We start from the raw sequence: 23,760 nt of genomic DNA, 5'->3' as shown, positions 1-23,760 counted from the left end.
CAGCAGGTTCTAGGGCAGAGAGGCTGTTTGGTCACCTGGTATCTGCTGGTGTCATGATTGTAGCAAGAGACTATTGGCCATGAGTGTAAGAGTCTGATAGAGGAGGTGGAAGGGTCTCAGAGTTTCAAGGTTGTTTATGTGCATACAGAAGTCATGTTTCTGAGAAAGATGTTTGCTAATTTTTCCCTGGCCAGGGCATCAAGATTACAGACAATGCTCACTAAAAAATTAAATACAAAATGATTCTCTGTATTTGTAAGGTATGGAATATTATTTCAATACATGCACCCGATGTGGACTGATTAAATCAGGGTAGTGAGCATGTCCATCTCTCCACTGTTATCTTACATTATGGACCTTCAAGCACTTCTCTTCTGCTTTCCATAAAATACCTAGTCGGAGCCAGCTGTGGTGGCACACACCTTTAATCCTAGTACTCAGGAGACAGAGGGAGGAGGATCATTGTGAGTTTGAGGCCATCCTGAGACTACATAGTGAATTCCAGGTCAGCCTGAGCTAGAGCAAGACCCTACCTCAAAAAAAAAATTACATATATATATATATATATACACATACACACACACACATACACACATACATACACACACACACACACACACACACACATACATACATACATTTGTCGGTATTGTGAGCTACTGTCACCTCACTACACCACAGAACACTAGAAGTCATCTTTCTATTTACTTGTTTTAGCACCATTTTGCAACCTTTCTTTCTCCAACCCCAGCCTCTAGTGACCATCCTTTTACATTCAGGTAACATTTTAGCTTCCACATATTAGAGGAACATACAAGTCAACTCATTTTGCTATAAGTTCTTTTTTTTTATTTAGAGAATATTTTATTAGCTTCTGTAATCAAACCCACGTTGATAAGACCTTATATATTTAATACAGTGCGTCACCCCTGTACAAATGGAAAAAAATTAAGTTTAACATTTCTAGACCAATATGGCTGTTAATTTCTGTACCATGCCAACTCAACATGGTAAACAGGGATTTTTTTTTTCCAAAGTTGACAGCACAGCTAAAGTTTCCAAAAATTCAAATTATATATATATATATATATATATATATATATATATATATATATATATATTTATTTATTTAATTTATATAAAAAGACCAATAATAGCAGTATGTTATGATGCTATAAGTTCTTTTATGACTGACTGTATACACCACATTTTAAAAGTCCATTTGCTAGTTTGGGATTTTTGCAGTGGGGATTGAACCCAGGGCTTTGAACATACAAAGCTACATACTTGGTCCCTAGTCTGAATTTCTAAGGTTCCTCCAAAGGTCTATGTGTTTACATGTTCATATGTACATGTGCACATGAGTGTGGAGGCCAGAAGTTGATGTTGAATGTCTTCCTCAGTTGCTTCCCCCCCTATTATTTGAGATAGAGTTTTTGGTTGAACCTATAGCTCACTGGTTTAGCCAGATGAGCTAGCTAGCAAATCCTAGGCATCATCCTTGTCTTTGCCTTCTCAGCTTTGGGATTACAGGTACATGCTCTCATGCCTGGCATTTTACAATCAGTACTGGGAATTTGAACTCAGCTCTTCATACTTGCAAGGAAAGCACTTTACTCACTGAGTATATATCCCCAGCTTGTAATTTTTTTAAAATTGTATTTCTGTGAAATAAAACTTAGGTTACTCATTGTTGCAGTAAGGTTTGCATTGCTGGCAGAAAACACCCAACCAAGAGCAGCTGGTGGGGAAAAAAAGCTTATTTTGGTTAACAGACTTGGGGGGAAGCTCCCCAATGAGTATGACCTAAAACATTCCATAATTCCATGTAAAATTTCCTATTTTCTGACCTCTGAAATTAGATAGCATTTTAAGTAGCCCCACTTCTAAAGAGCTTATATACCAGTACGTATATCAGGAAGAAGGAATATTCCTTAATCTACTTATTTTGCAATTTTAAAAACTTTTTGATAGGCAATTTGTGTACATGGACATGATATTTGGTCATATTCCCCTTTCAATAACTTCTTTCATGGCCACTTGCCCACCCCCTTTCATTGAACTTTCTTCTTTCCAGCTAGACTCTTTCTTATGTTTATGACTTTATTCCTCTCCCTCCTCCACCGTCTGTGTTAAGATGCTGATGGGATCAATTGTGTGGGGATCTTGTCAATACAGTGAGAGGGGGTATGAGGTCATAACCTAACAGTCAGTTCATGTATGTTTCCAGAAGATAGTGTCCCAAAGCACTCCTCCCCATCCACTGGCTCTTACATTCCTCTCACCCCTTTTCCACAATATTCCCTGAAGCTTGGAGGATGTGGTAAATACATGCCTGGGAATGAAAACACAGTCAAAAGCCTATTTTCAAAGGTCGGAGACCCAAGCAGGGAAGCCACTACTGTTGATTGACTAAGTGGATATGTGGTACTCATTCATTTGCCCCTGAAATATTTTCATTATATTTTCCCTCATAGATGGGTACTAATCACACCATTAGTCAGAGAGGTTTCTTTTTGCAGATGGAGTGGCTACTAGGAAACTCAAAACTGGTCAACATGCTGAGAATAAGTGGAGGTTGAGTACTTAGTACTAAATGAGACATATTTTGTACTTTTTAATGAAAATTTATTTGATTTTGGAGAGAGAGAAAGAGGAAAAGAGAGAGACAGAGACACAGAATGGGCACTCCAGGGCCTTTCAGCCACTGTGAATGAACTTCAGATGTGTGTGCTCCTCCCTTGTGGCCAGGCTTGGCATTGCACGCTTGCCTCACATGTCTGGCTGTTCTTGGGATTTGGAGGATTCAAATTGTTTTTCTTAGGCTTCACACGCAAGCACCTTAGCCTCTAACCTATCTCTCCAGCCCTATTTTGTAATTTTTAAAATAGAAAGTTCAAACCTACCTTAGAGTCTTCTTTATTGTACATACTAATTTGTAAATTTTCAAATCTAAATCACCAGTTGATTAGCTCAAGAGTGAACAAACATTCAGTCAGATGGCTTTAGTATTCACACCAGAAACAACCAGCATCTTCACTGACAATAGTCAAGGTTGCTCAATCACCAGGGAATGAAGAAACATATGATTGACAGAAGAATGAAGAGCACAGGGCCTCTCCGAATCCCCAGAGAGCATGCCCACCCTGCACACCTGTTTTCATGTGTGCTTCCACACTGAAAGAGGTTGACAGTGAGTTGCAGCCACAGCATGGACCCTCTGTGTAAGACATAATCATTCTTAAGCCTCAGGCAGCTGGGCAAGAATTTTATTTGAGAAATCTCATTTTGAAGTCTATAATATGAAGAAATAAAGAACAATGCTATGTTCAGGTGTCTTTTCCTGAACTTGCATATTAACATTGACGTATGTACAACACATGCCAAATATAAATGCTCCTCAACTTACAGTGAGGTTATATGTTGAAACACTCACAATAGGTTGAAAATGTTGGCAGATTAAAGTGCATTCACCCTGTTTACACTGCTACACATCCTAGATCGTCAGTATAATGCAGGAGTAGTCTCCCACTTCCCCTTCTGATCACTGGTGATGCCCAGTGTTCCAAGAAAATATTGGATTACATATCATAAGCCTGGAAAAAAAATCAAAATTCAAAACTGTAACAATGAGTTTTACTGAGTTCATAGCATTGTAAAGATGGATTATTGTACAAATCATCATATTGGTGTTATCTATGAATGTAAATTAGGAAATGGGATTAACAAGCAGTAGTGTATGCTGATGGTTAAAGACAAGTCATGCTTTCTTGGTGAAATTTCTCCTTTAAGCTCTATCACAATGCTGATGGAAGGAGAAGCCCTGGGGGAGACAGGCTGGAACCCAGGATAGACCCCTGGTGTGTGGTTGTAAACTAAGATCATTCTTCTCATCAGCTCCTTGTACTTCTAAGGCCAGGACTCTGCCCTCTTCTCTCAAATAACAGACCGAGCCAGAAACTCCACTACCCTCTCTGCCCTGACAGCTGGACTTTAATGTGATTTAGGTGAGTTCTGCCAACTTCACTGAATACTGCAGCCTCCAGCCACAGACCTCTCATGTTCACTCACAGGCAAATCCAACTACACAAGAGATTATGTGGGGATGAGGTCTTCATTGGAGGTGGCACAGATATTTGTTCACTGGATAAGAATGACAGAGCTTATGGGCTGGAGAGATGGCTTAGCAGTTAAGGCGCTTGCCTGTGAAGCCTAAGGACCCAGGTTCGATTCCCCAGTACCCACATAAGCCAGACTACACAAGGTAGTGTATGTGTCTGGAGTTCATTTGCAGTGGCTAGAGGTCCCAGCACACCCATTCATTCTCATTCTCATTCTCATTCTCATTCTCATTCTCATTCTCATTCTCATTCTCATTCTCATTCTCATTCTCTCTCTCTCTCTCTCAAATAAAATAAATATTATAAAAAAGAATAACAGGGTTTGGAGATTCACCCTAGAAAGTGAAGCAGCATTAGCTAGCATCAGTGGGAAAGCCCATAGCATTCCCCTTTGCCAAGGTTCTGGGTTGCTTTCCTTCAGTTTAAATAATCACAAAAGATAATATGGAGCTACCCAAAGCCCCTCTCACACTGCATAGCACAAAGGGCTTAGGGACCCTCCTCATCTTCTTATACTTGCTGTCCCTTGGGTCTGATATCTCTGGTGCTTTGTCAACACCCACAGGTAAAGTATTGTTCCTGTAAATGACATTTTTCTCCTTTGATAACTTCAGCTAGCTTTTTCAAGTCTCAGACTGTAGACTACATGGCCACCTCCAATTCCTTGGCTCCCATGCAAGGTGGAAGGGAATGCTCCCACTACTGTTTATACCCTGGGCTCCCAATGCGAAGGCTGAGAAACCCTCTGCAGAGGAAGCCTGCTTGAGCAAAGCCTGATTTCTGGGACAGGCTCTAGGGGATGCTGTGTGCAGTTGTGGTCTACCTGGCTTCATAAGTAACTGTAGTTCTGTTAGCAGTGGTCTCTGGGTGCTTCTCAGTTCTTGGAATCTTACTCAAAGGGTGCCCATGGGTCACTCTTTAGTTCTGTTTACTACTTAGCTCCTCAGCAGGCTCAGGAGGCCTGTGTCTATCCTATAAGCCTCTAGAGTATATGTGTCAGAGCTGCTTCATGTCCTTGTCTGAGGCCTGAGTGTGAGGCTTGGCTTCTCCTGACTGCTTGTTTGTTTGTAGTTGTTGCAAGTTTTTTGTTTTTTGGTTTTTTTTCTTTCTGGGCTTTCTACTCCTGCTTCTGCTCTGACAGGGTGTCAGAAACACACTGAGGTTGTGAATTATGACTCTGTTATCCCTTATGTTATGTTATGTTGTCTGATTTCATGTGTTGCATATATTTTAATGACTAAGACAACTGTGTAAAAATTAATAATTACAATTAGCTTGGCATGAAGACATACACCTTTAATACCAGCATAGGCTGAGATAGGGAGGAGGATTACTGTGAGTTTAAGGCCAGCACTGGCTACAGACTGATTTACAGATCAGCATGCATTACAGTGAGACTCTCCTTAACAACAACAACAAAAAAGGGTAGTTAAAAGTAAATAGTGAGATTAACTGTGAGAAAAATCCACAGGTAAATCTAGTAAGTCACCATGATGTTCTTATGAAAATAATTGCTGTAGACTCAGATTGGGTTTTCTAGTCTCCAGTTTCAGAATGTGAGATTCCTCAAAGTAAAGGCTTTTGATCTCACCCTCTCTGTCTCTTATTTGTAATTTTGGAGCATGTACACTTCTCCTGTGTCACTTGCATAGGATGAATGGTGAGTGACAATTAGGACAGTGCCATGCTGTCACACTTTGTAGTCTGTGTGGCTTTTGGACAGTGCATGGTTAGTGTGTGAACAGCAGAGAAATGTGTTGCCATTTCTAAGGAGTAGATCTGAACTGTGCGCACAGAATGTCCACCGGATGGTAACTTGGGACTTTCGGTGGCTGCAGAAGGCAATGAATCCAATTGGGGGTTATTATGAGGGAAAACAGCTGCTTTTTCAAAAGTGAGGCTTGGGTCGTGTGATTTGTGGCTGTGCTAATGCAGAAGCCATAGGTATAGACAATGAGATGCTTGTGTATTTCCTGACAGTTCCCCGAGGAATACCTGTGTATCTCAGTGTGACTCGGGTGTTCATAACTCCCATCTACCATGATGTCTCAGACCACTAGACCTCCAAGACACATGAATGGGCTTTAGAGTTGGCTCTTTTCTCCACTGTTCTTACTTTTTGCTTACAAACTGGTCATAGTAACGCCTACCTTGTGATATTTTGATGAGGTATTTCAGTCAATGGCATACCTGACAGGATGACGAATGCATGCTGGGCATTCAGAATGTGTCCTAGGCCGCTGGCTGTTCCACTGCAGAATGGCTTGTTCATCAATTGTCTCCATTTGTTTTGTGTTCTTAGTTAAGGCTTCTAATACCAAAACTCTAAGTCTGCTGCTTCTTCTGGACTTTAATTTTGTTAGAAAAGCCCAATTTCTGCAGAGTAGGAGACCTTAATAAAACAGCAGATTATTTTGCAAACTTTTCTCATTAAAACCACAATTCTTCTATAAATTTTGGTTTTAGAAAGCTAGATCAAGCTAGGCATAGTGGCACATGTCTAATCACAGCACTTGGGAGGCAAGGGTAGGAGGATTGCTATGAGTTCAAGGCTAGCCTGAAACTACATAGTGAATTTCAGGTCAGCCAGGCCTAACAGCAAGACCCTATCTTGAAAAAAAAATTTTAATTAATTTAAAAGTAATTTTAGGGCTGGAGAGATGGCTTAGCAGTTAAGCACTTGCCTGTGAAGCCTAAGGACCCTGGTTCGAGGCTCGATTCCCCAGGACCCACGTTAGCCAGATGCACAAGGGGGCACATGCATCTGGAGTTTGTTTGCAGTGGCTGGAGGCCCTGGCGTGCCCATTCTCTCTCCCTCTCTCTGTCTCTCTCTCTCTCTCTCTCTCTCTGCCTCTTTGTCTGTCACTTTCAAATAAATAAATAAACATAAAACAAAAAATTAAAAAAAAATTTTTTTAAAGAAGAAGAAAAGAAAGGCAGATCAGCCAGTTGGAACTGCTATACCAATACTCCACAGACTAGGGGACCTCAGCAGCAGAAATTTACTTTCTAGTTCTGGAGACTGGAAACCGGAGAGGAAGGTGCCAGTAGAGCTTGTTTCTGAAGATGCTTCTGTCCTTGGCTTGCAGATGTCCATCTTTTTGTAGTGGCCTCACATGGCCTTTCCTCTGGACACACACATTCATGGTATCTGCTGTTTCATCAGGCCATATCCTTCTGTCTACATTTAATCTAACGGCCTCTGAAAGTCTTTTCCTCAGCTACAACCCAAGGTTGAAGGCATCAACATACAAATCTGGGGACACATTCAGGCCCCAACAGCACTGTCTGCTTTGGTTCTGGAAGGATGCAGTAGAGTGGATGGGAATACTCCAGTTGTGTGCAGAGGTTCAGCCCTTATACTTTCCTATCCCTGGGATAGATGCAAACTGTCACTTATGTACAATTCATTACCTCTCATTTGTTTATCTATAAGGCATTGACTTTTTTTATTTTATTTTTTTAAACATGAGCTTTTTTAAAAATACTTTTTGTTCATTTTTTATTTATTTATTTGAGAGCAACAGACACAGAGAGAAAGACAGATAAGAGGGAGAGAGAGAATGGGTGCGCCAGGGCTTCCAGCCACTGCAAATGAACTCCAGACACATGTGCCCCCTTGTGCATCTGGCTAACGTGGGACCTGGGGAACCGAGCCTCAAACCGGGGTCCATAGGCTTCACAGGTGAGCGCTTAACTGCTAAGCCATCTCTCCAGCCCAACTTTTTTTATTTTTGAGGTAGGGTCTCACTCTGGCCCAGGCTGACCTGGAATTCACTATGTAGTCTCAGGGTGGCCTCGAGCTCACGGCAATCCTCCTACCTCTACCTCCAGTGTGCTAGGATTAAAGGTGTGTGCCACCACGACTGGCTTTGCATTGACTTTTTAAAATATATTTATTGTTCACTTTTTTAAAAGTAGGATCTCATTCTAGCCTAGGTTGGCCTGGAATTTTCTTTGTGGCTGCAGGCAGGCCTCAGCCTTCTGAGTGTAAGGATTAATGACATATGCCATCATGCCTGGCTTCCAATGGCTTTTAAACTGATCAAGACCTATAGAAAGAAATGTGTTGCCGGGCGTGGTGGCACACGCCTTTAATCCCAGCACTCGGGAGACAGAGGTAGGAGGATCACCGTGAGTTCGAGGCCACCCTGAGACTACAGAGTTAATTCCAGGTCAGCCTGGACCAGAGTGAGACCCTACCTCGAAAAACAAACAAACAAACAAACAAACAAACAAACAAACAAAAAAACCCTTTCTGGGTGGTGTATTCTACTTCATTTTTTTAAACCTAGTGTCAGATGGACTACTACATGTAGTTTGGAAAATATTACTGCACTGCCTGATTAGAAATGTGATGAAGTGACCTATGTTGAGTGAATTTTCTTTTTCAGTCCTCTGGGTTCACAGTCATGCAGTCAGCTTGCCTTGTTCTCTAGTGGTTGTGAAGCCCATCCTAAGACTTCCCTGCAGAGATTATTTCCAAGATTTTCCCGCCAATTGGAACCTAGGGTTTCAATGTGAGTATATGTGCCCCACCCTCAGGCATTTTTTTTATTAAGGTTAAGCTTCCTACTTAAGTCTTCAGAAACCTGCTGGAGGAAGTGTTGCTGGGCACACATCTTTTATTCCAGGCCTAAGGTATGTAAAGAGAGCCAGTTTAAGCTCTGGTTGTTCATTTTTTGCTGGCTATTGTTTATGCCTGCCTGCCCCTCCCTCCCTCCCTCCCTCCCTCCCTCCCTCCCTCCCTCTCTCTCTCTCTCTCTCTCTCTCTCTCTCACTCTCTTTTTGTTTGCTTGTTTGTTTATCGGAGGGAGGGTTTCATTCTGCCCCAGTTTGACCTGGAATTCACTCTGTAGTCTCAGGGTGGCCTCCAACTCCACCATGCCTGGGTGGTTATATCTCTCTTATGCCATTGATGGTTTAGCCCTGGATTCTGTAAACCGGAAATAACCACTTTCCTCCCATAAGCTGTTTCTGGTCTGATGTTTGTTCCAGCAAGGACAGGTAATTGCAACAGTCAGTTGGTACTGAGAATGGGGTCACTGTTATGACCAATCTGACCATGTTGACTTTGGTGTTTTGTAACGTGTTTGCAGGAGGAATGTGTAAGGACTTGGTACCTTGGATGGAGAAGCCTTGAAGTACTATAAAACAGAGCCTTACGGGCTATCCTGGTGAGAATTTGAAAATGCTAATTGCAGACAGAGTTGTGGACTGAGAAGGCTTAGTTTATGAACTTTTAAAGGGGAAAGAGAAAACTTTGTTGGAATTGGGCTACTGCCCCCCCCCCAAATAAAACTGGCTGTGTATTTCTGCTCATGCCCTGAGAATGTGATTAAGTTTGAAATTAAAAGTAATGGACTGGTGTGTTTGACAGAAGGTATAAATCAGAAAGCTATGAAAGATGTACAGTTTATCACAGCACAGACTAAAGTAAGTTTGAAGTTAACAGGCACAGAGACTGGTTTTAGTTTACTGAAGCTACAATTGTTAAGCAGATTATCACCATTAAAGGTAAGCCAGGGCTGGAGAAATGGCTTAGCAGTTAAACGCTTGCCTGTGAAGCCTAAGGACACCGGTTTGAGGCTCGATTCCCCAGGACCCATGTTAGCCAGATGCACAAGGGGGTGCACGCATCTGGAGTTCATTTGCAGTGGCTGGAAGCCTGGCACACCCATTCTTCTCTCTCTCTCCCCCTTTCTCTGTTTGTCACTCTCAAATAAACAAAAAAATATTAAAAAAAAAAAAAAAAAAAAAGGTAAGCCAAGGGTTAAGATGGTGAGTAGGAACCACATCAAAGCATCCTAGGGGAGAAAAAGCCAAAAACAAACAAACAAACAAAAAACCCAGCAAAATACACTCTTCTACTAAAAAGTGAGGTGTATAAGAAATTACCAACAGCAACAGAGAAGTAGGAGAGATCCAGAGCATCTACAGCCCACATAGGCAGGCAGAAGTGGCTCCAGCAGCAGTGGCACCAGGTCCATGGAAGCAACAGATCCACAGGCCACAGCTGCAAGGCTCGGCTTGAGCTGCAGGAAATGCTAGGTCAGGGGATTTTTCCACTCACACCAGACGCAATCTCAAGAACCATGAAGGGAGGACCTCAGCAACCAATGGAGAAACAGATCATGAGGGGCAGGATCACGTGGATCAGTGGGAGAATTAGGGCCACCGTCCACAGCCTCTCCTCCCCCACCACCAGCATAAGCACCAGCAAGCACCAGAGGGCTAGGGAAGGGAAACTACAGCACCCAGCACGGGTGACCAGAGCAGCCAGCCAGCCTACTGAATCCCACAGCACACCAAAGAGGAACCCAAGAAGGAGCACAACATAACTGAGACCAAAATCATCCCAAAGGTAACTGGGATTACACCAGGTCAGTATCTGCCAAATAAGCCTGGTATATAGGCTAGAAATGGAAGTGCTAATAGCACCTCCCATATCAGGATAAATAATATGTTAAATCTGATGGATGGTCAGATTTGCCACTCTTAAATATTCTGTATTTGGGGCTTGTTATTTGTTGCTTCCTGGTTTATAGCGGCTTTGTTTCTTCTTCTGTTGTTCATTAGAGAAGGGTCTCACTTGGTCACCAGCTGACTTGGAACCCTTAATAGACCAGAAATCTCAACCTCCTAGGTGACAGGATTAAAGGTGTGGGGCAACACACACCCTACGGGACTGTGGCTTTGATAGAGGATGTGGTTGTCATAACACCTACTCTTGCATAATTACTCTGTGATGTTTTTCATTGAATGTGTACATTGTTTAATTAAATTTTAGACTCTGCCTGTATTTTGTTCCACTCAGCCTACTTGAATACTCTCACAGCAGGCAAACCCAACATTAAGGGTCACTTTTGTAGATACTCTGAAAGTCTTAAGAGCCACACCTAGCATCTTAAGCTCCTACCCTAAAGATTATAACATCAGGACTTCTGGTTAAGATGGCGGCGTAGGCACCCCGCCAAAGCAGCCTGGGGGGGGGGGAGAAGACCAAAAAAACTCAGCAAAATACACACTTTTACTGAAAAGTGAGGTGTATAGGAAATTGAAATGGCAGGGGAGAAGTAGAAGAGATCCAGAGCATCCAGAGCCCACACAGGCCAGCAAAAGTGACCCGACAAGCGGTGGTGCACCAGAAAGCTGCCAGGCTCAGCTTGAGCCACAGGAAAAGCCAGGTAAGGGGAGCTTCCGCTCACACTGGAGCTCTCCGCAACTCAAGAAACATGAAGGGAGAGCAGCAGTGAACAACAGAGGAACAGACCACGAGGTAGAAGAACACATGGAACAGCGAGAGAACTAGAGCAGCTGCAGCTCCCTCCCGTCCCCAACCACCTGAGTCCAGCTCCAGCGAACAGACCAGTGGTCCCTGGACCCGGCCACGCCAACTTGAGCCAACAGCAGGACCAAAGCAGGAGCAGGGTCTGGCAGCAACATCAGTGGCTCTGGCACCGACAATAGCAGCCCCAGCAGTGGCGGATCCAGTAGCGGCAGCTTCATAGGCAGCAGTGGCAGCTTCAGAGGCAGCAGCGGCAGGTCCAGCAGCAGCAGCTTCAGAGGCAGCAGTGGCAGCTACAGCAGCAGCAGCAGCGACAGACCCAGCAGTGGCAGCTTTAGCAGCAGTGGCAAAAGATCCAGCAGCAGCAGTAGTGGTTCCAGCAGTGGGGGTGCTGATCTGCAGGGCCACAGTTGCCAGCCTCGGTTTGCCCCACAGGAAAAGCCAGTGCCCAGCTCCAGAAATCAGGACAGCAGCCCAATGACCCAGCCAGCAACTTGACTGAGACCAAAATCATCCAAAAATGTAACTTGGATTGATTGCACCAAAGAGGGGTCTCACTTGGTCACAAGCTTACTTGGATCCCTCAACAGACCAGAAATCTTAACCTCTTTGTTGATAGAGGATCTGGTTGTTAAAATAACTACTCTTGCATAAATATTAGGTGCTGATTTTGATTGAATGTTTACAGTGTTTAGTTCAATTTTAGAATCTACCTGTATTTTATGCCACTCAGCCTACTTGAATACTCCCATAACAGGGAAATTCAACCCCTAGGAATACCTTTGTAGATATTCTGAGAGCCTTAAGAGCCACACCTAATACCTTAAGCTCCTATCCTGAAGATATATAACATCAAATCAATTGATACAGCTAAGAATACCTAGCTAGCTAGAAAATCCAAGATTAACTTAATCAAAGATGCAAAAATATATACATTATAACTCAAGAAACACTAAAAAGCAAGACAATATAAATCCACCTAACAGTATTAATGCATCAGAAATGACCTCCAGTGAGAATGAGTTAGAGATAATGCCTGAGAAAGATTTCAAAAGAATGATTGTAAATCTGTTCAACGAAGTCAGAGAACAAATCAAAGGAGTCAAAGAGGAAATCAAAGGAATCAAAGAAGATGCAGGACACCAATTTCATGAAATAAAGAAGGCAATACAAGACATAAATAAATAAGGAAATAGAAATAATAAAGAAAAACCAGTCAAAATTACTAGCAATGAAGAACACAGTTAATGAAATAAAAAACTCTGTAGAAAATCTCACCAGTAGAATGGGTGAAGGAGAGGACAGAATATCTAAGCTAGAAGACCAGGTGGCAGATCTAAGATTTATAACATCAGATTAATTGATACATCTAATAATACTGCAGGTAACTAGAAAATCCAAGCATTAAATTAATCCAAGATGCAAAAATATGTATAACACAATAAATGCCAAAATTCAAGATAATATAAATTCACCAAAAAGTATTAATGCATCAGAAATGACCTCCAGTGAGAATGAGTTAGAGGAAATGCCTGAGAAAAATTTTAAGAGAATGATTATAAATATGCTCAAGGAAGTCAAAGAGGAAATCAAAGGATTGAAAGAGGAAATCAAAGGAATCAAAAACAACACAGGAAACCAATTTAATGAAATAAAGAGGTCAACACAAGACATAAATAAGGAAATAGAAATAATAAAGAAACACCAGTCAGAATTACTAGCAATGAAGAACACAGTCAATGAGATTTTAAAAAAGAAAAAACTCTAGAAAATTTCACCAGTAGAATGGATGAAGGAGAAGACAGAATATCTAAACTAGAAGAGCAGGTGGCAGGTCTAATACAGTCCAAAAAAGAGAAAAACAAACTAATAAAAAAGTATGAATGGGAGTTTCAAGATATTCAGGACACTATGAAAAGATCAAACATAAGAATTCAGGGTATAATAAAAGGAGAAGAATTTCACTCCAAAGGCATAGTAGGCATTTTCAACAAAATCATAGAAAAAAACTTCCCCCAAATTTGGAAAGAAATGCCAATGCAGATACAGGAATCCTTTAGAACACCAAACAGAACCTGGAAAGAACCTGTCCTCGCCACATTATAATTAAACTACCAAACATACAAGCCAAATAAAATATATTGAAAACAGTTAGAGAGAAAAATCAAGTCACATACAAAGGCAAGCCCATCAGGATCACAGCAGATTACTCAACATAAAACTTAAAAGCAAGAAAGGCTTGGAGTGATGTATTCCAAGTTCTGAAAGATAATAACTGTCAACCAAGGTTACTTTATCCTGCAAAGCTATCCATTGAAATAAACAGAGAAACAAGGACATTCCACAACAAAATCCGGCTAAAGGACTATTTGAAGACAAAACCACTCTACAGGATCCTCCATGCTGAAGAGAAAGAAAAGTACACATATGAGGAACCTGGAAAAAACAAACCTTACTCAAATACTAGTTAATACAAAGAGCAAAGCTAAAACCAGAAGAACTACAAAAAAATGGCAAAAATAAATGCACACCTTCCAATAATATCTCTTAATCTCAATGGCCTCAATGCTCCAACCAAAAGACATGGGTTTCCAGACTAGGGTAGACAGCAGAATCCTTCAATTTGTTGCCTCCAAGAAACTCACCTTTCTACAAAGGATCTATCTTAGGGTGAAAGTGTGGAAAATGGTTTCAAGTAAATGGGCCTAGAAAAAAAAAGCAGGGGTTGCAATCCTAATATCTGACAAAGTAGACTTCAGTCCAACATAAGTTAGGAAAGATAAAGGTCACTTTATATTGATTAAAGACACACTCCAACAGGAAGACATTACAATCCAAACATATGCACCTAACATGGGGACTCCCAACTTCATCAAACAAACAGTATTAGAACTAAGGTCACAGATAACACCAAACACACTTGTAGTGAGTGACCTCAACACCCCAATCTCATTAATTGACAGGTCACCCCGGCAAAAAAAATAAACAGAGAGGCATCTGGATTAAATGAGGTCATAGAACAAATGGACCTAACAGATATATATACAAGACATCTCATCCAAATGCTGCAGAATACACTTTTTTTTTTTTGGTTTCTCAAGGTAGGGTCTCACTCTAGCTCAGGCTGACCTGGAATTAGCTCTGTATTCTCAGGGTGGCCTCAAACTCATGGCAATCCTCCTACCTCTGCATCCCGAGTGCTGGGACTAAAGGCGTGCGCCACCACACCTGGCTTTTCAGAATACACATTCTTTTCAGCAGTACATGGAACATTCTCTACAATCGATCATATATTAGGACACAAAGCAAATCTTAACAAATACAGGAAAACTGAAATAATTCCTTGCATTCTATCTGACCACAATGGAATCAAACTACAAATCAATGGCAAGAAAAGCTATACAGCACACACAAAATCATGGAAAGTAAACAATACACTACTAAATTCATAGACTCAAATTATAATGAGAACACAACATACCAAAACCTTTGGAACACAACGAAGGCAGTCCTAAAAGGGAAATTTATAGCTTTAAGTGCCTATATTAAGAAATTAGGGGAAGTAATATGATGGTGAATGGAATTTCAAAGGGGAAAGTGTGGGGGGGGGGAGGGAATTACCATGGGATATTTTTTATAATCATGGAAAATGCTAATAAAATTTTTAAAAAATAAATAAAAGAAAAAAAAAGAAATTAAAAAGATCTAAAGTAAATAACCTAATGCTTCACATTAAAGTCTTGGAAAAGAAGAACAAGGCAAACCAAAAATAAGTAGATGGGAATAAATAATAAGATTAGGGCAGAAATTAATGAAATAGAAATAAAAAAATTCAAAGAATCAATGCAACAAAGAGTTGGTTCTTTGAAAGTATATACAAGATTGATAAATCCCTAGCAAATCTGACCAAAAGAAAGAGAGAAGAGACACAAATGAATAAAATTAGAGATGAAAAAGGCAGCATCAAAACAGATACCAGAGAAATTCAAAAGATCATAGGAACATACTATGAAAACATATACACCTCTTAAGTATGAAAATTTGAAAGAAAGGGATGATTTCCTTGATTTATATGACCTACCTAAATTAAGTCAAGATGAGATTAATCACTTAAGTAGACCTATAACAAGTATGGAGATCCAAGCAGTTATCAAAAATCTCCCAACTAAAAAAAGGCCAGGCCCAGGTGGATTCAATGGCGAATTTTACCAGACCTTCAGGGGAGAACTAACACCCTTGCTTCTTAAACTTTTCCATAAAATAGAAAAAGAAGGAATCCTATCAAACTCCTTCTATGAAGCCAGAATCACCTTGATACCAAAACCTGGCAAAGATAGAACAAAAAATAAATAAATAAAATAAATTATAGACCAATCTCCCTCATGAACACAGAAGCAAATATTTTCAACAAAATATTGCCAAACAAAATACAAGAATATATCAGATCATTCACCCTGACCAAGTAGGCTTTATCCCAGAGATTCAGGGATGGTTCAACATACCCAACTCGTTATAAATGGACTGAAGGACATAAATCACGTAATCATCTCATTAGATGCAGAGAAAGCATTTGACAAAATCCAACATACCTTCATGATAAAAGTCCTACAGAGACTGGGGATACAAGGAACATATCTCAACATAATAAAGGCTATTTATGACAAGCCTGCAGCCAACATCATACTAAATGGGGAAAAACATGAAGCTTTTCCACTAAAATCAGGAACAAGACAAGGGTGTCCACTGTCCCCACTTTTACTTAATATAGTATTGGAAGTCTTAGCCATAGCAATAAGGCGAGAGACACAAATAAAAGGGTACAAATTGGAAAGGGAGAGATCAAGTTATCATTATTTGCAAATGATATGATTCTATACATAAAGGGCCCTAAAGACTCTACCAGCAAACTGTAAGAGCTGATAAACACCTATAGCCATGTAGCAGGATACAAAATGAACACACAGAAATCAATAGCCTTCCAATATGCAAAAAAAAAAAACGTTGGCTCACCTTTTATTTTATTAAACAACTTCCATGATTGTAAACAATATCCCATGATAATGCCCTCCCTCCTCCCACTTTGACCTTTGAAACTCCATTCTCCATCATATGCCTTCCCCCTCTCAATCAGTCTCTCTCATTTTGATGTCATGATCTTTGCCTCCTATTGCACTGAAACAAAGGAAATAATGCCCCAGAGTGAGCCACTGAAAGGAGGTGGCTTGAAAGAAGACCCAGTGAAGGAGCACGCTGCTCTCTGAGGTCACTGTTTGTCTCCTCCCCCACCCCACCCCCGCCCCCGCATACACACTCCCCCCACACACACCCTTTTCAGTCTCGCACCTGGTGCTGCTTCTGGAAAAAATGAAATATCCAGGGAAGCAGGTCATGAAGTGCAACACGATTTTATTTTGTAGGGAAGGCACCTGGGAAAAGTGAAGCAGGTTTGCTTGCGAAGCCTAAGGACCCAGGTTTGATTTCCCAGTACGCACATAAGCCAGATGCACAAGGTGGTGCACGTGTCCAGAGTTCATTTGCAGTGGCTAGAGGCCCTGACGTGCCCATTCTCTGTCTTTCTCTTTCTCACCAATAAGTAAATACAATAAAATATTTTTAAAACTTACAACAGCATGTAGAATATTCACAGTATGGAGACCCACACACCAGTTCCCTTCAGAAACATGTTACCTACACACTGAGAAATAATGCTTTTCCCAGTTCTACAGGTAAATCTTAATCCAGTCAAGCTGCACCCAATCTTAACTGTCACCGCTCCCCATCAGCTGTGGCCTGGAAGTTGTAAAGCAGGGGTTTAGGTGGCATCGGATAGTCATTGCTTGACACTGGGCGAATCCTAGTAACGTGGCATCTCTCCTTTAGGACTGCCAGCTACGAGGTAGGTTTGGGGAGACTCACCCCTTCGCCATGCCGCGGCGTCGCTGCAGGAGAAAGCAGCCGCTGCTCTTCTGGGTCCCCCAGAGCTTCAGGCCATCCTTCCCCAGCACCTCCCGGGGCTTGAGCCACATCCGGCTGCAACCACCTTGGTCGCCCGCAGCACCGGTCCGGAGAAGGCAGCGACTGTTGGGGACTGCGGCTGCAGAGTCTCGCTGAACACCAACCAGCAACCCATAGAGCTCGTGGAGGGCACGTGGGCTGCTAGCCGCGGTCCCGCCCAAGGAAGACCACGCCCCAGCCGCGGCCCCGCCCCAGGAAGGCCCGCCCCGGCCCAGGAAGACCACGCCCCAAGAAGCTCCCTGGCCCTGCCACTGGAAGACAAAGCTTCAGCCCCTTTCAGAAGCAGGGAGGCCAGCCCCAGCTGCATCCCCGCCTCTAGAAAGACTTCTCTGGCAGGGGCCTCATCCCCGAAAGGGCCCTCTTTTGTTTTTTCAAGGTAGGGTTTTGCTCTAGTCCAGGCTGACCTGGAATTCACTATGTAGTTTCAGGGTAGCCTCAAACCCACAGTGAGCTACCTACCTCTGCCTCCCAAGTGCTGCGATTAAAGGCATGTGCCACCATGCCTGGCCCATTCTGTTTCTTATACACCTGAAATCTTGGTTAATTTTTATAGCCCTAGAAGGAAAAAGGCCAAAAATCCAGAAAACATAAAAACATAAAAAGAAATTTACTACCAGTACATTTTCATGAAAAAATGGTTAGCAATAGGTATAATTAATGAACTGTAATTATGCTCTGTAAAATTACTTTCCAGTAGATGTCTTAGAATGGAATATATCTCATATATAGGTAGATAATATGATTTATTCATATTTTATTTATTTACTTATTTATTTAAGAGAGGGAGAGAGACATAAAGAGTGAGTATGGGCATGCTAGGGAATCCTGCCACTGGAAACAAACTTTGGATGCATGTGCCACTTTGTGTATCTGGCTTTATGTGGGCATTAGGAAATTGAACCCACGCCATCAGGCTTTGCAAGCAAGTGCTTTTAACCTCTGGGCATTTCTTCAGCCCAGATGTTAGGATTTATATTTGAAGAATGACCAATCATTCCAGTTTCCCTCAATTTTGTTTTGCAAGATAGGAATTTTCAGGTTTATGATAAAATCCCCACACAAATTGGGATAATTAGATATTCTAGTTTAAAGTAATAAAAAAAAAGACAGGTTTTATATACATCTAAGTAAGTTCTTCCTTTCTGGGACCCTGAGTACTGGGTTATGTAAGGGAACTGAAAAGTCTATTTGAGAGGCATGGTGGCAAATGCTATAATCCCAGCAGGGAGGTAAAAGCAAGAGGATCTGCAGTTCAAGGTAATCTTCAACTAGACAGTGAATATGAGGCCAGCCTATGTTACATGAGATCCTGTCTCAAATACACACACACACAAACACACACACACACACAACAAATCCCCCACAGTGTATTTAAAGAAAACAGTCCAAATGGTAGTAACCTGAAGATTTCAGGAATGACTGCAAGGGGAAGATGAAGGTGACAGTATTGTGAGTGGTCCATCTAAAGTAGAGTCTTGACATAGTGAAGAACTGGAGCTTAAGGTAGTGACAAGTCTGAGAAAATACATAGATAAACCAAGACAGTAACTAGTTCCAGACAACCAAAATGAACACAGGAAAGCAGAAGAGGCAGGAGGATCAGAAGTTCACAGTCATCCTCAGCTACATAGCTACTTCAAGGTCTCCCTGAGCTACATGAGACTCTACTTCAAAAAACATCCTTATATTGTGTGACTCCATTTATATGAAATGCCCAAAATAGACAGTGGGGGCAGGAAAGGGAAAGATGGAGAGTGACCATTAATAGGTAAGGGGTTTCTTTGGGGGATGCCAAAAATGTTCTAAAATTGGATTGTGAACACACTTAACTATTGAAATGGGGCTGGGAGACTGCTCAGTCATTAAAGGCCTTTGCTTGCAAAATCTGCTGACCCAGGTTTAGGTCTCCAGTATCAAAATATAGTCAGAGATACAAAGTAGCACATGCACGTGGCATTTGTTTGCCGAGGCAAGAGTCACTGGTGTGCCCACACATATTTTTCTCTCTCACACAAATAAGTAACTAAATTTCAAAAACTGTTGAAATGTGTATTATAAAAGAGGTAACTATGGTATGTGAAGTATCACCTAAATAAAGTTATATTTTTTATTTCTAAGATAAGACGCCAAGAACACAAAGAAAAAAGTTAATCACTTGAATTTCACCAAAATTAACACTTTTTTGGTTTTGTTTCTTTTGAAGTGGGTCTCACTTGAAGTCAGGCTGACCTGGAACTCAACTCTGTCACCGAGGCTGGCCTTAAATTCACAGTGATCCTCCTACTTCAGCCTCTAGAGTGCTGAGATGAAAGGTGTGTGCTACCAAGCCCAAATGAATTAACCCATTTTTCTCTGCCAAAAAATTAACCTAAAATATAAACTACAGACTGAGAGAAAATATTTGGAAATCAGAAACTGTCAAGTTACTTTCATCCAAAAGATATAAAAACATGTTTAAAATTAAAATAAGGCTTGTGGTAGTGCATGCCTTTAATACCAGCATTTGGGAGGCCAAGGTGGGAGGGTTGCTGTGAGTTTGATGCCAACCTAAGACTATATAGCGAATTCCAGGCCAGCTTGGGCTAGAGCCAGACCCTACCTCAAAAAAAAAAGGAGAAGGAGGAAGGAGGGGGAGGAAGGGAGGAGGGGGAGTAAGAAGAGAGGAAGAATAAAATCCAGGGCTGGGAACAGAGTGAGACCCTACCTCAAAAAAAAAAAAACCCACAAAAAACAAAGTCACTTGGGCTGGGGAGATGGCTCAATGGTTAAAGGTACTTGCTTGCAAAGTCCAATGGTCTTGGTTCAATTCCCCAGTACCCATGTAAAGCCAGATGCACAAAGTGGTGCATGTGTCTGGAGTTTGTTTGCATTGGCAGGAGAGCCTGGTACACCCATTCTCATTCCCTCCCTCCCTCCCTCCCTCTCTCTCTTTCTCTCTCTTTCTCCCTCTCTCTCTCCCTCTCTCTTTCTCCCCCTCTCTCTCTCCCTCTCTCTCTCTCTCTCTCTCTCTCCCTACTGCTGCTTCTTTCTGTCTCTCAAAAAACATTTTAAAAATAAATTTAAAAAATTAATCTATGGCTTTTATTTTCTGGTACTCTAAAATGTAGTAACATAGTAACATAGGACATTTTGTGGGATATTAAGCAAGAAGATTGGATGAACCTCAGAACCGCTTTTCTTGGTACTGTTTCCAGTGAGTCTTATCTCTATGCAATAGTTTAAGTCTAAGTGACACTGCTTTCTTCCCCTAATATCTCAGCTTTCAGAATCTGAATAAATATAACAGCTGCCTTCTGGATGTGAGGCTGCCTTGTTCTGGGCACCCCATTTGATGTGCTCCATCATTGTCTGTCTGTGTTTTTACGTTGCTGTGATGTTTCTGATATAATGAACTCAGGCTCACCCTATGTCTTCCCTACCCTGATCTGAGGCTTGGCCATTTTCCCAGGAGTCAAAATCTTGGTAACCAGCTGACAGAAAGCTGGAAGAAGCCATTCTACATGTAGTTCAATGGGAGAAAGAGATACCACCAGTGAAGATACTCAATAGTGGACACTGCAAGTCTTGTAATTAGCCAGCCAGCCCAAATGAGCCAATGGGTGCAATAGTGGCACATCTGTCATGGTGTAAACCAACTGCCCTCCAATTGGACTGTAGGCTCACTCCAAGGGGGGGGGGGTAACACATCCCTGATACTGAAAACTTAAAACAGGGGTAGTCATGAGCCCTGGGGGTGTAGCATCTGTCTGGAAAAATGTATATACTATGCTTATCAAACAGCCCAGTAAGCACTTCTCTTAATATTCATACACTTATATTAACACTACTCTCACTTGGGGTAGAGAATCTTCTCTTTTCAGATGGCAGCGACCTTGGGATGACTCAGAATATATCATGGTGCTGGAAAGAAGTGACTGGAGTACTGAGTAACATCTCAATCCCACCTTCCAAGGCTCAGGGTCCATTGTGGAAGAGGTGGCGGAAAGAATGTAAGAGCCAAAGGAAGGGTAGGACTCCATACAACGTGATCCCTCCAGACATAAAAAGGCCTGGATATCCATGACTTTATAGTGCCTGACACTACCTACACAAGACCGTCATAAGAGGAGGAAAAGACCATGACATCAAAATAAAACAGAGACTGAGATGGGGAGAGGATATGATAAGAGAATGGAATTTCAAAGGGGAAAGTGGCAGGGGGAGGGAGAGTATTACCATGGGATACTTTTTATAATCATGGAAAATGTTAATAAAAATTGAGAAAAAAAAAATTTTTTAAGTACATGTGCCCGGCATGGTGGTGCACACCTTTAATCCTAGCACTTTATAATCATGGAAAATGTTAATAAAAATTGAGAAAAAAAATCTTGGTAACTATTCTATTTAAAATTAGTATTTTTTATTTTCAAGATGTCTTCAAACCTCTGCACTGCCTCACCCAAGTTTGTTTTTCTGTGGCATGCACACCTGTAGATTAACTTCAGTTTGGGCTTGAAGCCCTGAGCCAAGAAATCAAAGCAGGCAGAGCCGCCAATTTCAGGCAGGGGCAGCCGGTTCCTCTGTCCTGAGTCTCACATGTGTCCTTCCCCTCCAGGTCTGACGGAGACAGCGGTCTTCAGCTGTGAAGCCCACAATGGCAAAGGGGTGACCATGTCCAAGGGTGGGCAGATCAACATCAAGGGTTAGCAGGAAGATCCAAGCCCTCCAGAACGTCCTGGCGCCTGCAGAGGGGCACGGAGGCAATGCCACCTGCCAGAGCTGAGTGAGTCCTGGCTTGCCCCTGGTTTTCTGTGTGACCTTGGACAAGTCCCTTCATTTCTCTCGTAGGTTTCAGTGTTCCTTTATGAAAAATGGGGATAGTTATAAAATCCACCTACCACTGAGGCTCAGTAATTCCATGGAAGTGAAGGAACTCACCCCACTACCTGGCATTTGTACCAGTCTTTGCTAAACTTCAGGCAGTTTAGTGTTGTTTACTCAAAAAGAAAGTAAGCAAAAATGTTTACTTTTGATCCTGTTAGCTTCTGTTTTCACTTTTTAAAAAAGATTTATGGGCTGGAAAAATGGCTTAGTGGTTAAGGCACTTTCCTGCAAAGCCAAAGGACAACGGTTCGATTCTTCAGGACCCACGCAAGCTAGATGCACAGGGTGGCACATGCATCTGGAGTTCATTTGCAGTGGCTGGAGGCCCTGGCATGCCCATTCTCTCTGTCTCTTTCTCTCAGATAAATCAATCAATAAATATATTTTTCGAGGTAGGATTTCACTCTAGCTCAGACTGACCTGGAATTCACTATGTAGTCTCAGGGTGGCCTCGAACTCACACTGATCTTCCTACCTCTGCCTCCTGAGTTCTGGGATTAAAGGTGGGCACCACCACACCTGGTTTAAGATTTATTTTTATTTATTACAGACACAGAGAGAGCTAGAGAGAAAGTGAAGATGGGCGCATCAGGGCCTCTAGCCACTTGCAAACGAACTCCAGACGTATGTGCCACCGTGTGCATCTGGCTTATGTGGGACCTGGAGAATGGAACCTGGATCCTTAGGCTTCCCAGGCAAGTTCCTTAACCACTAAACCATCTCTCCAGACCTGTTTTCACCGTTTTCTGTGCACGTGTCCTCATTAATCCTTGCAGAGCTGGCTTGGAGCCCTGAGCCCAAGCTCTCTCCTACCTGGCTCACCGGAGCCAGACCCAGTCTTTGCCAGTTGCTGACCCGTGGGGAGGGAAAGGGAGCTGAGAGCTGGTGGGTGGGAGGGGCTTTCCCACATGGCCCCGCCCCTAGCCATCTTTCCCAAATCTCCCTCCTCTGGCTTCCTCAGAGCTTGCATTTCACTGGATCTGAACTTGCTTAGTGGGAATCCCAGGCTGGTGTTTGAAGGACTCTCAGGCTGTTGAGGACGCTGCCTTCGCCTGGGTCTCCTCCTCCCCGCTGAGTAATCAACATCACGTTAACCAAAAACCTGAAAGGAAAAGCAAACCTACCAGCAAATAGGACCTTCTTATCTTCTGGTCTCTTTCCCTATTATCCTCCTTACTAGAAATTCAAACACACTTTGGTTTCCTTTTTTTTTTTTTTTTTTTTTTTTTTGTGGTAGGGTCTTGCTCTAGCCCAGGCTGACCTGGAATTCTCCCGCGTGCTGGGATTAAAGGCATGTGTCACTGCTGGATGGTTTACATTTGTTCATTAGAAATTGAGTGCCAGGAATCCCACTGAGGAGGGCCCTCAGTGGAGTGGGGGCAGGGAGGAGGGAAATGATGGTATCAACATATGATGTGTCCATACAGTTTCTACTTAATAAAAATAAACAAACAAAAGCTAGGCGTGGTGACA

The 23,760-nt window shown here is 42.2% G+C and overlaps 1 protein-coding gene across 1 annotated transcript in view; it reads left to right on the top strand.

Annotated features, from left to right (window-relative positions):
- LOC123460246 overlaps window positions 1-4,887 on the top strand; it is a 58,158-nt gene extending 53,271 nt beyond the window's left edge. The window contains exon 24 of the mRNA XM_045148381.1: window positions 4,736-4,887. Coding sequence (XP_045004316.1) covers window positions 4,736-4,887 — 152 coding nt within the window. The remainder of the gene's footprint in view (window positions 1-4,735) is intronic.
- Window positions 4,888-23,760: the final 18,873 nt, after the last annotated feature.

Source organism: Jaculus jaculus, chromosome 4 (genome assembly GCF_020740685.1).
Source record: "Jaculus jaculus isolate mJacJac1 chromosome 4, mJacJac1.mat.Y.cur, whole genome shotgun sequence".
In the NCBI taxonomy this organism is placed as follows: Eukaryota; Metazoa; Chordata; class Mammalia; order Rodentia; family Dipodidae; genus Jaculus; species Jaculus jaculus.
The sequence above is the reverse complement of the archived record's forward strand: the minus strand, read 5'-3'. Positions and strand labels throughout refer to the sequence as shown.